Below are 14,092 nucleotides of genomic sequence, written 5' to 3'. Positions count from 1 at the left end.
CCAGTACCGCCTGACTGGCCTCCGTAGGATTTTCGAGCGAGATCGTTGCCAGTGCCCCTGGACTGGCTTGTGCGGGTGGCACATAAAAGACACCATTTCGAGCGTGGCCGTTACCAGTATCGCCTGACTGGCCTTCGTGCAGGTGACACGTAAAAGCACCTACTACACTCTCTGAGTGGTTGGCGTTAGGAAGGGCATCCAGCTGTAGAAACTCTGCCAAATTTAGATTGGAGCCTGGTGTTGCCATCCGGTTTCACCAGTCCTCAGTCAAGTCGTCCAACCCATGCTAGCATGGAAAGCGGACGTTAAACGATGATGATGATGATGATGATGATTCTGATTCAGTTCTTTTTAATGTACATTTTGAGTAAATTTGAAATTAATATCAAATTTTGGGGCCTTAGAATATCATTTTCATTGGTAATGAAATGTGACACATATTCTCTGAGAATAAAAATGTTAATAATGATTAGCAATATATTTTCTCTGCAGATAAAAATCATGATGGTAAATTTACTGATAATGTATTGGTTTGTGATGTAATTACCTTGCAATAAAATTACAGGTGATGTATTTATCATGAGGTAATTACTTGCAAAATCTCCAATAATGAATTTACTGGACATATTTCAATATGTTTACTCTAGTTCTGATGACTAGTTCTGTAGTTCGCCAACAGAAGGCAGCACAAGGTTGCATGCACAGTGAGAGCTAGCAGTGACCTTCATGGGGCAGTGTACCAAGTGACATCACTGTGTTTACTTCACAAATTGTGAAATTTGTGTTTTTGGAATCATGTGAATGCTATAGTCTGCGATTTTTGTCATGGACAGGAAGTTGGAACAAAGAGCCATAAAATTTTGTGTTAAACTTGGTAAGTCTGCTACAGAGACATCGAGCATGCTTCAGCAAGCCTACAGCGATGAGGCAATGTGTTGCACACAATATTTCAAGTGGTTATGGGTGCTTCAAAACTTGAAGAACATCCCTAGAAGATGATGAGCGATCTGAAAGATCTACCACGAACATCACCCCCAGAAAAGTGGAGAAAATGCATCAGCTTGTGCATGAGGATCATTGGAGGACAATCAATGACATTAATGATGTTGGTGTATCATGTGGGTCTGTGCAGATAATCCTAACGTTTGAATTGAACATGCTGTGTCTGCCAAGTTTGTCCCCCAACTGCTGACCACTGAGTAGAAAGAACATTGTATTGAAGTCTGTTTAAGATATCTGTCAGTGTGCCATTGCTGATCCATCCTTCATGTTGAGGATTATTACAGGTGATGAGAGTTGGGTCTACAGGTCTGACCCTGAAACAAAGCAGTAGTCGTCACAATGGAAGAGGCCTTCATCTCCACAACTGAAGAAGGCATGACAGAGCTGCAGCTCAATCAAGAGTGTGCTCATAGTTTTTACGACATTCACGGTATAGTGCATCAAGAATTAGCACCTGTGGATTTCCATCTCTTCCCCAAGATGAAAATACAGCTCAAGGGTCACCGTTTTAACACCGTTGTCGAGATCCAGAGTGAATCGCTTACAGAAAATTACTTCCAGGCCAGATCCCAAAAGTGGCAAGAAAATTGGGACCAGTGTATTGCTGTGCAAGACGACTATTTTGAAGATGATGTTAAAACTTACATAAATAAGTTATTTTTTATTAAACATAACCAGTCTAGGAATTTTTTGATACCACCTTGTACTGCTAGAGTAACTAAACTACATTATTTTAAAAACCGTCTCCTATCTGAAAGAAAATCACATAAAACATATTTCTGTATTGAAATAGCTGAAATATTCTAGGTTAAAAATTTGTGTTAGGGTGTTAATATTTTTTTTTGTATCCAAATATGCTGAAACTACAACACACTGAGTGAGTTCACTTGCCTGCCTCTGTCGTGGGTACCACCAAGCCTTCACTTATACAATAATAGATTAGATGGAAAAACAGTCATACTGTATCTTTGTTGCCACATTACAGTTATTTCCTCAAAGCATGAAACCTAAAGAAAAGAAGGGCTAAACATTGTCACACATAAATAAATACATCACCATGATCAATGCCATTGTAGTCATCATTGCTGCAGCTCTCATCACCATAATTTTTAACACCTCTTTTCACATTTAGCATGTGTTAGACAAATTTGTAACTCTGTATCTTTTCATGTACTGTTTGATTACTTCTTTGGCTGTCAGTAGATTCCATCATCAACAATGGCACTTTTTTTTACCTAGCATGTAACATCCATTTCCTTATGCCCATCTTATCCTGGTTGGCTTTCCTGCACAAACCGAAAAATATTTTTGATAGCTAGTCATTTTCTCAAATTGTTCTTTCTAGTAATTTTACATAGCTTATCTTATGAACCTTACTCAACAGTCCAACCATTGCATTTAATTCACATATTTTACCTCTATAATCTAATCTCATACTATCTGAAGCAGGGAAATATAAAGTTGTAGTTTTTACGACGATTTTTTTTCAAGGACATTAGTGAAGTGAAAGGGTTCCAGATAAAGACTGGGTTAAAACTGCATTGCCAAGTTGATTCCCTAGAAATTTACTTCATGCTTTATGATGCTCACTACTGCTTTAACGGTATTCGGCTATAGTGCATCACATTAGTCTGCTTTGAATTTTATTATAATTCCATTCACATCAAGGATGTTCTTATAGGAACATTAAACCAACTCTTGTACTTATACCAATTTAAGTTATTGACCCCTGGAATGATGAAAGGCAATTTTCATCTCTGAGATTTGAAGTCAGAATGTAAAGGGCAGTAACTAGATTCTGCATTCATTTTTCTCTTAAATGTTCAAAAGATTCTGCTAATACCACTGATGATATTAAATCTGAAATGTATATTTTACAGCATTCTTAATATTTTTTTTTAGAAGTACAGGAGTACATTTTTAAAAGAATATTCATCCGTTTCCAAGGTTATATGCATTTAATACAAAATAAATTTAACTAAAAAATTATTGTGCAGAAAAAATATAAATTAAATTTTTGTTAATTTAAGTTAAAGATAATTCTTGAGAAATGTGAACAATAATGTCTTTCAATTGTTATTGTGCTAAAACAATAGAAAGAGATTTTGCATATTCAAAAAACGACTTTACATACCTTTAACATAATTTGATTGTTTTCATTGACAGACATATTTGAAATTGCATTAGCAACTGATGCAATAAGAACTGGTGAAATATTTTGTCCAACTTTTAAAGATGTGACACAGGAACTTAGCAAAACATTAAGCTTTTCTATACAACCCAACTCACGTAGTGAATTCTGGTAAAAAGAAAAAAAAAGGAAAATATTCAATAAAGTGAATTTCCAGTACCTTCATAAAATTATTATTTCTATTAAAGAATGTTTATTTGCAAGTATTTGCACTTATTTTCCACATATACTTTTTCATGTTAGCATGAGAGGGATAGAGTTCACATCATTAGTTGCAGCTCTAAGCTGAAACTATAAAAAAAATAATTAAAAAAAAAAAATTTTTTTTAAATTAAAGAAATTTTTGTTACTATAGGATTCATTTCAAACAACTAACTATTCAATTAGCTATCAGGAAATTTTTGTGCATCTTACCTGATGATCTGTAAATGCAGCACATTTAACAATCCCAATTATCGCTGCTTCTTGAATTTCAACATTTTTTGAAAGTAAAAGTGAAACTAGAATTTTCAGTTCATCGGTTCCTATGGTATCAGTATTATTGATTGCTGAATCCAAAGCATTTGTAATATCTTCTTGTGAAGAAACATGTGTACTTTCTTCTTCATTTTCAGATACATTTGAAATATGATTAATTTTATCTGATTTTTCACTTCTCTTTATCCTATTTAAATTTTCAGCTGGATGAACAAATTCAAATGTTGGTTTGAAATCATTGGGACTAGTAGCTAAATCAAAGAAATCAAATGATGAATCAGAATTGATATCATGTTCCACAGTTTTAAGAGTTTCTTCGGTGTCATCATACTGACAACTGACTACTGAATTTTCAACATCTTGTGACTGCTGACTGAAGGTACAGCTTGGAGCAGAAGTTTCAAATTCGTTTGCAGCAGCAGATTGTAATGTTACTGATGTTTCTTTGATATTTATGGCTTCTAGCAGTTGCTTTTCAGAATTTGCATCTCCTAGACTATTTGAGTCTAGACCTTCCCTTAATCCTTCTTTTTGTATTTTGCATTCTTTTTCAGTTGTTTCCTTTTCTTCATTAGCTTCCAAAGAAAAAAAAAAAAAGGGTGGAGAAAAAAGACAATAATTGGGAGATGAATATCATAAAGAAACAATCAATTAAATATGTAAAAGGTATACAATAAAAGTAGAAGTAACAATCCAAAATACGGGTAGAGTAATACAAAATAATTGTTGCTTAAGTATAAATATTCAACTGAAATCAATATAAATAACACACAGGCTTAGACAACAAAATCTTAATGTTTTGCATTGAAGAAATGGTTGAGGGCCACTTGTTGCTAGCTAGTTCCCTTTCTACTCTGTTGTGTTGTCTATGTCTACCTGATATATGCTTCTCCGATTTTTCATTTTAATTAAACTCTCCATTTGTTGTTGATAGCTCTCATCAGTTCCCACCTAATCAGTATGTTAATCTGATCCTTGAAATCTTTCAGTGCTGGGAAGGATGTGTTCATCTTCCAGTAACCTACATCTTTTCTAAGTTGACTGTAAATGTTACAAATTTGTGGTCCGAATAGCCAGCTATCTGAAACTATGTGCACCTTATTACTATGCCTGTCTGCTAACCTGATAATGACCCAACCTAATTATGACTTGAATGCCACTGTGTGACCACGTCCATATTGTGCATTGGGGAAAATGAAGCAAAAAGCTGTCAGACCATTGGAAATGCCTGAGAAAGTTTATGAGACTTTTGCCCTCCTACTCTCCAATCAGATACTCCCATGTAATCTTTGGATGCATCCAAGATCCTATTTCAACTGTCCATGCACATTAATGAGTAAGATGTTTCCAGGAAAGTCTCTGAATGTCTAAAGAAATCCAGCGGTCCAGCTCCTGTCAGAGGATAGACAGCCACAGTCTGAAGACTATTGTTGCTTTCATTGTTGTTCATGTGTAAGACCACCAACTTACTGATTGGATCTAGGAAAATTGTACTCATTTTACACCCAGACCTCTCAGAAACAGCACTACCAGGCCATGTGATCCAGGCCAACTAAAGGAGCATAAACCTTGTAGCCACTTAGAAGGGGAGCAAACAATTGTGTTTTAGAAATTCTAGTCTTGATAATGGCTACTGCATTCAGATGTAGTGACCTGGGATTGTTGAGTAGGTGTCCCTGCTTTCATGTTACCCCAGGCCATGAGCATTTATGCAACACCCTATTCTTTGTATTGCCATTCCAAGAGGAAGAGGAGAAATAAAAAATTTTTAAAAAAGGCGGTCACTTGGCTTGGTCTTTTTCCATGGCCTTTGTATGAACTTTCTAACATCCTTCTGCCTAATAAGCTTTTAAATTCTTCTGTATCATGTGATAAATGTTTTCTCAAAATACAGTACATCGTTGGAGTAGTTCTAACAAGAACCCTTCCTTGTTGAGTCTTGGAAATGGTGAGTGCGTCAAGTCCCTTGTGCATTATTAAACTTATGTCGATTTTAGAGTCTATAAAATTCATCAATTCCATTTTTGCTTCCTTCAGAGAATTGTGTAGTTAAGTGGCTCACCCATGCGTGGTTACTGTATTTGTTCCAGCAAGCATGGTTGTTATTTCGTCTTGGTTGCTTTCGTTTGTTTTTTTCTCCTTTTGCAGCTGAATTTGATGTATCTTTTGCTGCTGCAAAGAATGCTGTTGCTTTTGCTCTTGATGCAATTCTTGACCTGTTGCCCGGGTTAAGTGACTGGCCGCACCATTTTCTGAATTGTTAAGCTTGATGCTCACAAACTTTTGAGATTTGGGAGTCAAGTCAGTATGTTTATCAGCACACCCTCTTTTTCTTTCTTTTTGTTTCTGAGGGTCGCTCGACTATCACCCATTCGAGGGCTTTTGTGTCATCTGTGGCCACACCCATATACGACTGTTCGAATAATAACTTATTATTATTGAAGGAAAGTGCAACGGTATGCAAAATCAGTAGAGCATTGATATTTAAATCCCACCGGAAGTGAATTTGCCTTTCATCTTTTCGGTGACGATAACACATGTACCAGTCAAATTCTAAGGTAGAATTAATAGACTACATCGCCCCATCCAATTTAGAAATTATCTAAGAAATTATCATTATTGTTGAAGGGAGAAATGGCAAAAGTACAGAGCGAGACTTAATAATTTGCTTTATTTAGTTAAGGTTATTTAGAATACGTTCAAATTCTGATGAGGTCGACTTTGTTTTTTTATCCTTCAGAAGGGTAGATAAAATAATCGCTAGTCAAATATTAAAATCGATCCAGTCATCCCCAACCCCAAATTTTTTGCCTGGCGTCAGTGTTAGAAATCCTAACGATAATTTAAGTTGGTGGGACGACAGACTAATTTTGTGAGTCTAGACTGTAAGCTAAAATCCCCACATGTTTCGACTTCGTGTTACATCCTCGTTGAATCAATGGAAAACAAGTACCAGGCATGTACTGTGTCTATTTAGTTAAAGAAAGTGTGGTCTTATACCAACATGAGAAATTATTGTAATTCAGATACGCTGAAAATTCAAATTTTCGTTATTAATTGATGATTGCCAATCCAGTAATTAAAATAAATAAAATTAGGAAATAGTTTGATGTAATGTAAACTTTTCGTTAACATTTTTACAGTAAGCGAGTAAAAGAGTTTAACATATATGTATTAAAATTACTTACCTAATTTAGTTTTGTTTTTGAAATATTTTTTACTGAAAATAAATCCGAGAAAAAATAAACCCCCAGCCAGTGCTGCAATCAGCACTATTCGACCTTGATGTGACAGCGGTGCCGCAGTCGCCATTCTTTCGTCTGCTTTGTATGAATCTATTATTTTACGACATTCGCCGTAATTTAAAATTAAAGTGATTAAAAAAAAGATATAACTTCAAGTATAATTTGTGGTTTTATAAATTCATATAACACTTTTTTTTGATTATTTATTATTCTATCATTTAATAAGTCCTTTCAAATTTTGCAACAGTTACCTATTTTTGATAACATGTAGTTTCAAGTAAATTCGGAGATATTTCCTCGCGTCAGAAATAACATCTTAGAAACATGCCTTTTATGAAAGGTCGTGCTCCTATTCGTAGGACTTTACAATATCTTAAAAATGGGTCACTTGTTTTTAAGAAAAATGTTCAAGTAATGATAATCAACTATAACACTGGACATCTAGCAAGTAAAGGAGCTTAGTAAGTGTTTTGTTGTTGCGTTTAAATCAATGACAACTAATTTCTTTTTTATTGAAACCATTTATTTTCGCACAATCTCTACTCCATACACTTGTATTTATGACCATCTTTCGATTCTAGTAAAATTATTGGCTTAGCTTTAATGTATCTTTTTTTTTTCTTCTGAGAAAGGTAGATCTTTGAGTTTGTTAAAAAACAATTTAGTTGATATACCACGAGGAAAATATCTAAGAGGTCACAGGGTTAAACTCAGTGGAACATCGAAGCTTAGAGATGTAACAAAAGTAATAAATTCTTAATATTAGACGAAAATATTTTTGAAGATAAATTCTGGTATAAGTTTACATTTAATGACCCCGATCTTGTTCCATACACACAAGATTGACTAAGTATTGAAAAACACAAAACGAAACATTTTTATTCCGAAAACGTACAACTCTTGTAAGTGTGCAGATAGTACCTGTCAGTCGGTCATGTTCTGCGTTTATTATCAGGTCTGGAAAGTGCTCTCGGTTTGAGTTTTAAGGACCTTCAATTTCTCCGTTTTGAATGTACCGTAAAATCGCCCTTTTTGATTTATCACCAAAAGATTTCTAAAGAATATCTTCAGCTTTGTTGTATATTGAGACGTTCATTACGCCAATAAAAAAAAAAAAACACCTACACTGGTTCAATTTTACCTCTTTGTTGTTAGTTAATTGATTAGTTATCTAATTAAACAATTAATTAATCTGCTTTCAGGTCTGCTTCAAATCTCTAAGATCTGGAGGAGAGGACACGTTATTGATTTGAACTTTGACAAACAACTGGTTGATTGTATAACCAATAGATTAAACAAACTATTGATTAGTTGGTTGGTTAGATAATTAACCTTCTGGCTAACCAAAAAGAAGTGAAATTGACTAGTGCATGTGTTTGTTATTGTTGGCATAATGACCCTCACAAGATACATCAAGATTTGTTTTAACACACGAGTTCACATCATGAATCTTGCAAACGAAATTTTGAACTTTCATGTTGGTAATACTCTGATTCCAGACATATTTATTCCACGATGTTTAGTGACAGTATACCCCCCACCGGCTTACACATTATCTTTACTTCATCATCATTGGGATTTATGTGGAGGATATGGTTGAACACTCTTTGCTGGGTGGAAAAATTGTGGGAATGGATTCAGCTGTTGAATCAGTATTATTATATGACAGTGAAACACAGACACTGACAAAAAAATTATCGAACAGGTTAGATGGCTGCTACACAAGGATGCTACAAACGGCCCTAAATGTGAAATGGTAGTAACATATGAGAAACAAATGCCTTTATGGAAACCTGCCAAAAGTTCAAGAAGATCAGGCCAAAACAGCTGCGACTAGCTGGTCAGTGTGTGTGCTACCCCGGACTGCAAACATTTGAATTAGTCTTGTGGAATGTACTTCATGGTGATGTAAGAAGAGAAAAACCTTGTCACACTTACATTGATAACTTGATTGCAGACACTAGCTTGGAATGTATCCAGGACCTCAAAGCAATGATATTGGACCAAGAGGTGTGACAAGTGGACTTGGGTTGGAACTCAGCCATAAGAAGATGAAGGTTATAACACAAAGTGCAACTGAAAAACCTCCCATATTTTATGTGGCCATTGGTGTGGCACCAGTGCAGTTTGGCAGGGACTAATGGTATTTTTAGGTAGCAAATGTTTTACTTTTATTTTTTCTTAGTTACCATCATGGTTTGGACCAGTGCACAATGTGCCTTTGGCTGTGCGTGAGAAGACCCGGCAAGCCAAGTAAGATCGTTGCCAGTGCCCCTGGACTGGCTCTTGTGCGGGTGGCACATAAGATGCACCATTTTGAGCGTGGCTGTTGCCAGTACCGCCTGACTGGCCTCCGTAGGATTTTCGAGCGAGATCGTTGCCAGTGCCCCTGGACTGGCTTGTGCGGGTGGCACATAAAAGACACCATTTCGAGCGTGGCCGTTGCCAGTATTGCCTGACTGGCCTTCATGCAGGTGACACGTAAAAGCACCTACTACACTCTCTGAGTGGTTGGCGTTAGGAAGGGCATCCAGCTGTAGAAACTCTGCCAAATTTAGATTGGAGCTTGGTGTTGCCATCCGGTTTCACCAGTCCTCAGTCAAGTCGTCCAACCCATGCTAGCATGGAAAGCGGACGTTAAACGATGATGATGATGATGAAACAGATTTTTTTCCGTTGTACCCTGTAAATGGACATAACTTTGAAGATGCAAAGCTTTGTATGAACTTTGGATAGTTGCCTGGAAATGCTTTATTGTTAGTACTGGTGTCAGTATTAAATGTAGAAATTTCAATACTTGTTTTGTTTAGGATTTGTAGCTCTTAGAATTTTGTAGTAGGGCTTGTCAGCATACATGTTTACACAATATAATGTTGTATGAATTTGACATACTAATATAGGTGGTGGTTATCACATTAACAACTAGATGAATGGAAAGCTGGATAGATGGATGAGAGAAGTCATTGTTTTCAAGTAATGCTTATTGTTAGATGTTGTACTGGGCAGGACATCTGATGAGGAACTATTGAGGTGAAAGAAAGTTCTTTTTTAGGCAAGAGTGTGGTTGACAGTTTCTATAGTTAGGTGTAGAAGAAAGAGAGAATTCTTAAGCTAGTAGAATGTGGATCATTTGTGTTACTACAGACTCTTCATATTTGGTGGGTCTAGCTGTCGACATCTGACACTGAGTGGAGCTCAACATGACATGAATGCATGGCTGCATTCTGTTTTTTGTTCTGTCTACCTGACTGACCTTTCTGTCCTGATCCTAGATTTAGTCTGACTCTTAACTGGTTTGAAAGCAACAATTTTGATTTGTTAGTTTTCTGGGGGTTTTTTAAATTATTTTTTATTTTTTATGTTGATGTCATTCAGTGAGTTTGCTGTATAGTTGTTGTGTGTGCTATTGGTCAGGCTTTTTTTTTTTCATGATGTCATCACTCAGTTTGAAAGATCTGGCTTTTGGTTATGAAAATTTCCCTAATTGGAAAAAAAAAGTCTCAGTTCAAATTGACACAAAGACCAACTACACACACATATATAAGTATTATAGATAATTTTGTTAACATATATTGTTAAATGTCAAATATATAGAAAACTATAATGAAATCCCTAATGATCTTTCTTATTAAATAGTTTTTAATGACTTTATTAATTTTTCCTTTTTATTCAAAGCAACTTTCAATTTTGGCACATTCCACAAATACAGTATAAAAATCCTAACCTACAAGTACTCACTATGAAGAATATGACACCAACACCTTTTATACAGTTCATTTTAGGTAAGATATATTCTATATTTGGCTCATTTCATAAAAAAGATTTGTGATTTTTTTTTTTTAGACACTGGATGCTTAAACTGATGCTTAAACTGATGTAAGTTGATAGCTTATGGAAGGATATGAAGAGAAAAGGAGTTCTAAATGCTGACATTGTGGGGAGGAAGGATTGGGTGTAGAGATTTGTGCACGGCTGGATGGTGGGGTGGATGCTGGACACAATACAGGTGATGAGTGGGGGAGAAATTGAACAGAGGTGGCATGAAACCAGTCAGCTCCTAAGGGCATAGGTCATTTGAATTGCAGTAGAAAAGGAAAGGGAGGAGAAAGTATTCTTGTGGACTAGAGACTGTAGTGTGTCTGTGACTTTATACCAATCACTCAATTAGCCTGCTTCTTGGTTGTGTTCTAAGATATCTGTTCGTCTACAGCATTCAAGATCTAAGAGCAATACTCTTGTGGGCTTTGTAGTGTGTTAGTGGGAGTTGAACCCTGAAGAGAAGAGCCAAGGCAACTAATAATATAGTTTTTATTTATATAGATTCTACTCTATGACTCACATAAATCACTCACTTTAAAAAAGGTTGTCACATAAAACGAAATATATGCAGCCTTTGTGACCCAACTTACTTTCCAGTACATGGTGTATTAAACTGATTATATGAATCTAAATTTTCTTCATTAGCCATACCATAACCACTTAAGTGAGCTGTAGAAAACTCTCTCAAATATTGAACTTAAGTTTCTCCGTAGGAATGTCATCTCTTTCTCTTCAAATTTTGTTAATCACCATTAAATTAATTAGTATTGTGCAGCTTACATATTCCTCTACTGCACAAAATGCTTTCTAAAATGTATTTCTAACATGACCTAAATATTTAATAGCACTTATAGCAAAAAATCTTTAGCCTCTGAGCAGTTAACTCTCTAAAAGATTCAAATATGCTTAACATTCCATCTCTACTATGACAGTTTCATACTCTTCGAACTTCATAGAAATTAAATGTCAAATCACTAATTACCCCAACTTCTTTGCTTCTTGCAACCCCATATTTATCATTCTCTAAACTTTACACCAAGAATTAAATATATTTCTTCATCTGAATACCACCTTGTGGAACTTCTTTCTCTTTCTGTGTATCCTGAAACTTCCAGTATATTGTATTACTTACCCAATTTTAAAATTTCTTACACACCATCTATTCACATCACCTCCCAGCTTTGAGCAGTGCTGGGAGGTAAATAGCAAGTTCTGCATCTACTTCATAGTAGCAGGAGGTTATCTAACTGTAAAAACAGTTGCTCCAGCAGAAGTCATTCTGATCAGGTTTGCATGGAATAAGTTATTGTAAATCAGCCAGAAAACAGTTTTTTTGATCATACTAAACTTAAGGGAAAATTCAAGTGAATATATATTCCTATTAGATGGCCTAATTAATGGCTTATTAATAGCCTAACATCCAAGAATTGTATATATTTTCACAGCAATAGCTCTGGATAGATTATTTTGGGGATCAGACATCTTGATTTAAAAGGTGAGCAATACATCTGGCAATATCTTCAAAGTTAGTATAGAACTTTTTTTTTCCCCAAAGATCACAATATATTCATTCTATTCTAATTGTTTCTACTTAGCAATTCTTTTACTTTTTACAGATTCTGGTGAAAGAGTTATTGTGGATGTTTACAACAAAGAACAAGAAGAAATTCACGAGCACATTAAGAAAGTCTTTTGTAAAACCCCGTATGTTTTAATACTTCTTTTATTTAAAAGATTAAGGTTTATTTTTGCTTTTGAAGATTAGTCTAGGTTGAACATTAAATAATTTTTAATCTTTGTAGAAATTAAAGTGTATATTTGTATCACAACTTAGCCAAAGACCACATATCAGTCAAATGGAATGAGTGAATACAGTGCAGAACTTTGGGCAAATGTTTTCTACTATAGCCATGAGTTGACTGAAGCCTTGTAAATGGAGTTGATTGAGGAAAACTGAAATAAGCCTGTCATGTATAGATATGGTTGATCTATTTTATTATTGATCTACAGTTTTTCTGAGACAGTAACTTAACCACTTATGCTGTTCCAGAAGAAAGTTCCTAGCTCCAAGTACACTTACCTCTTCGCCATTCATGGACATGCCATCAAGGGGAGACAAGTCAATATGTTTGCAACATTTATAGAGCTGCCGGGGACGCCAGATGCTGATTAACCATATTGGCAGATATATAGCCATATAGTCAGGTCCGCCTGACTGGCTCCCGTGCTGGTAGCACATAAAAAGCACCATCCAAATGTGGCCGATGCCAGTACCCAATGACTGGCTCCCATGCCGGTGGCACATAAAAAGCACCATCTGAACGTGGCCAATGCCAGTACCCCCTGACTGGCCCCTGTTCCGGTGGCACATAAAAAGCACTATCTGAACATGATCGATGCCAGGCCTGCCTGACTGGCTCCTGTGCTGGTGGTATGTAAAAAGCACCCTCTATGCTCTCGGAGTGGTTGCTGTTAAGAAGGGTATCCAGCTGTAGAAACATTGCTAGATCAGATTGGAGCCTGGTGCAGCCATTGGCTCTCCAGACCTCAGTCAAACCGTCCAACCCATGCCAGCATGGAAAACGAACATTAAACGATGATGATGATGACTTATATCCAGGGCTGTGGAGTTGAAACAAAAGATTTCGACTTCAACTTCTCTACTATTGGCACCTCTGACTCCTTTTTATGTAATTAAGTGATTGTGGTCTACATATCCCATAAAGCATATGCATACGCTTGTACTTTGAGTAGGCCTACATGTTATAACTGGTTTATATTAAAAAATAAATGAGTCAGAATCCGTGTCGGTATACTTTTACTGACTCCAACTCCAGCTACCCTTTAATTGTTTCTGACTCCAACTCCATGACTCCGACTCCACAGCCTTGTATATATCTGCCTTAGGAGTCTTCCTTCAGGATTTTCTGTTGGGGCTTTCTCTCTCAGTCTTTTTTAAATTCTCAATAAATTACCCCACAAGACAACAGGGGTGCTAGTCCCTTCCCTCTTACCTTTCAAATTTGTATTGGTCTGGTGCAACAAATGCCACGAGAACAGTAGTTATCAGGATGCCGGAATTGGATGGAGTTACCTTCTCTTAGATGAATAGCTAAAGAACAGACTAGCCTCATTTGCCCTGGTCCTTTAGGGTGTCTGTGAATGACCTTCCAGAGGTAATTTTGGGACATGCTAAGAACCTGACAGGTGCTATATTTTGGATCAGAGTAAACCTGGGAAACAATAGTGGTTAAGAATTGGGCTCACACTCAAATCCCTGGAACCCCCAAACAAGGCCTGCGCTACTGGAAGCAGTTTAAAGTCTTACACAGGACTATATATATATATATATATATAT

The 14,092-nt window shown here is 36.2% G+C and overlaps 2 protein-coding genes across 3 annotated transcripts in view; one reads left to right on the top strand and one right to left on the bottom strand.

Annotated features, from left to right (window-relative positions):
* LOC106883946 (uncharacterized) overlaps positions 1–7,096 on the bottom strand; it is a 12,004-nt gene extending 4,908 nt beyond the window's left edge. Inside the window, exons 1-3 of one of the 2 annotated variants that reach the window (XM_014935100.2) lie at positions 6,859–7,096; positions 3,608–4,245; positions 3,137–3,301 (exon numbers count right to left, since the gene is read on the bottom strand). In XM_014935100.2, coding sequence (XP_014790586.1) covers positions 3,137–3,301; positions 3,608–4,245; positions 6,859–6,982 — 927 coding nt within the window. In that variant the 5' untranslated portion in view covers positions 6,983–7,096. Of the gene's footprint in view, positions 1–3,136; positions 3,302–3,607; positions 4,246–5,732; positions 6,161–6,858 lie in introns of those variants that run through there. The other variant, XM_014935101.2, reaches the window with a different exon arrangement.
* Positions 7,097–7,153: 57 nt separating this feature from the next.
* The window catches only part of LOC106883947 (probable 28S ribosomal protein S25, mitochondrial), a 12,639-nt gene continuing 5,700 nt past the window's right edge, over positions 7,154–14,092 (top strand). Inside the window, exons 1-3 of the mRNA XM_014935102.2 lie at positions 7,154–7,376; positions 10,591–10,697; positions 12,351–12,438. Coding sequence (XP_014790588.1) covers positions 7,240–7,376; positions 10,591–10,697; positions 12,351–12,438 — 332 coding nt within the window. The 5' untranslated portion in view covers positions 7,154–7,239. The remainder of the gene's footprint in view (positions 7,377–10,590; positions 10,698–12,350; positions 12,439–14,092) is intronic.

Source organism: Octopus bimaculoides, chromosome 3 (assembly GCF_001194135.2).
Source record: "Octopus bimaculoides isolate UCB-OBI-ISO-001 chromosome 3, ASM119413v2, whole genome shotgun sequence".
Classification (NCBI taxonomy): Eukaryota; Metazoa; Mollusca; class Cephalopoda; order Octopoda; family Octopodidae; genus Octopus; species Octopus bimaculoides.
Note: the sequence above shows the minus strand (reverse complement) of the source record. Positions and strands in the feature narration are given on the sequence as shown.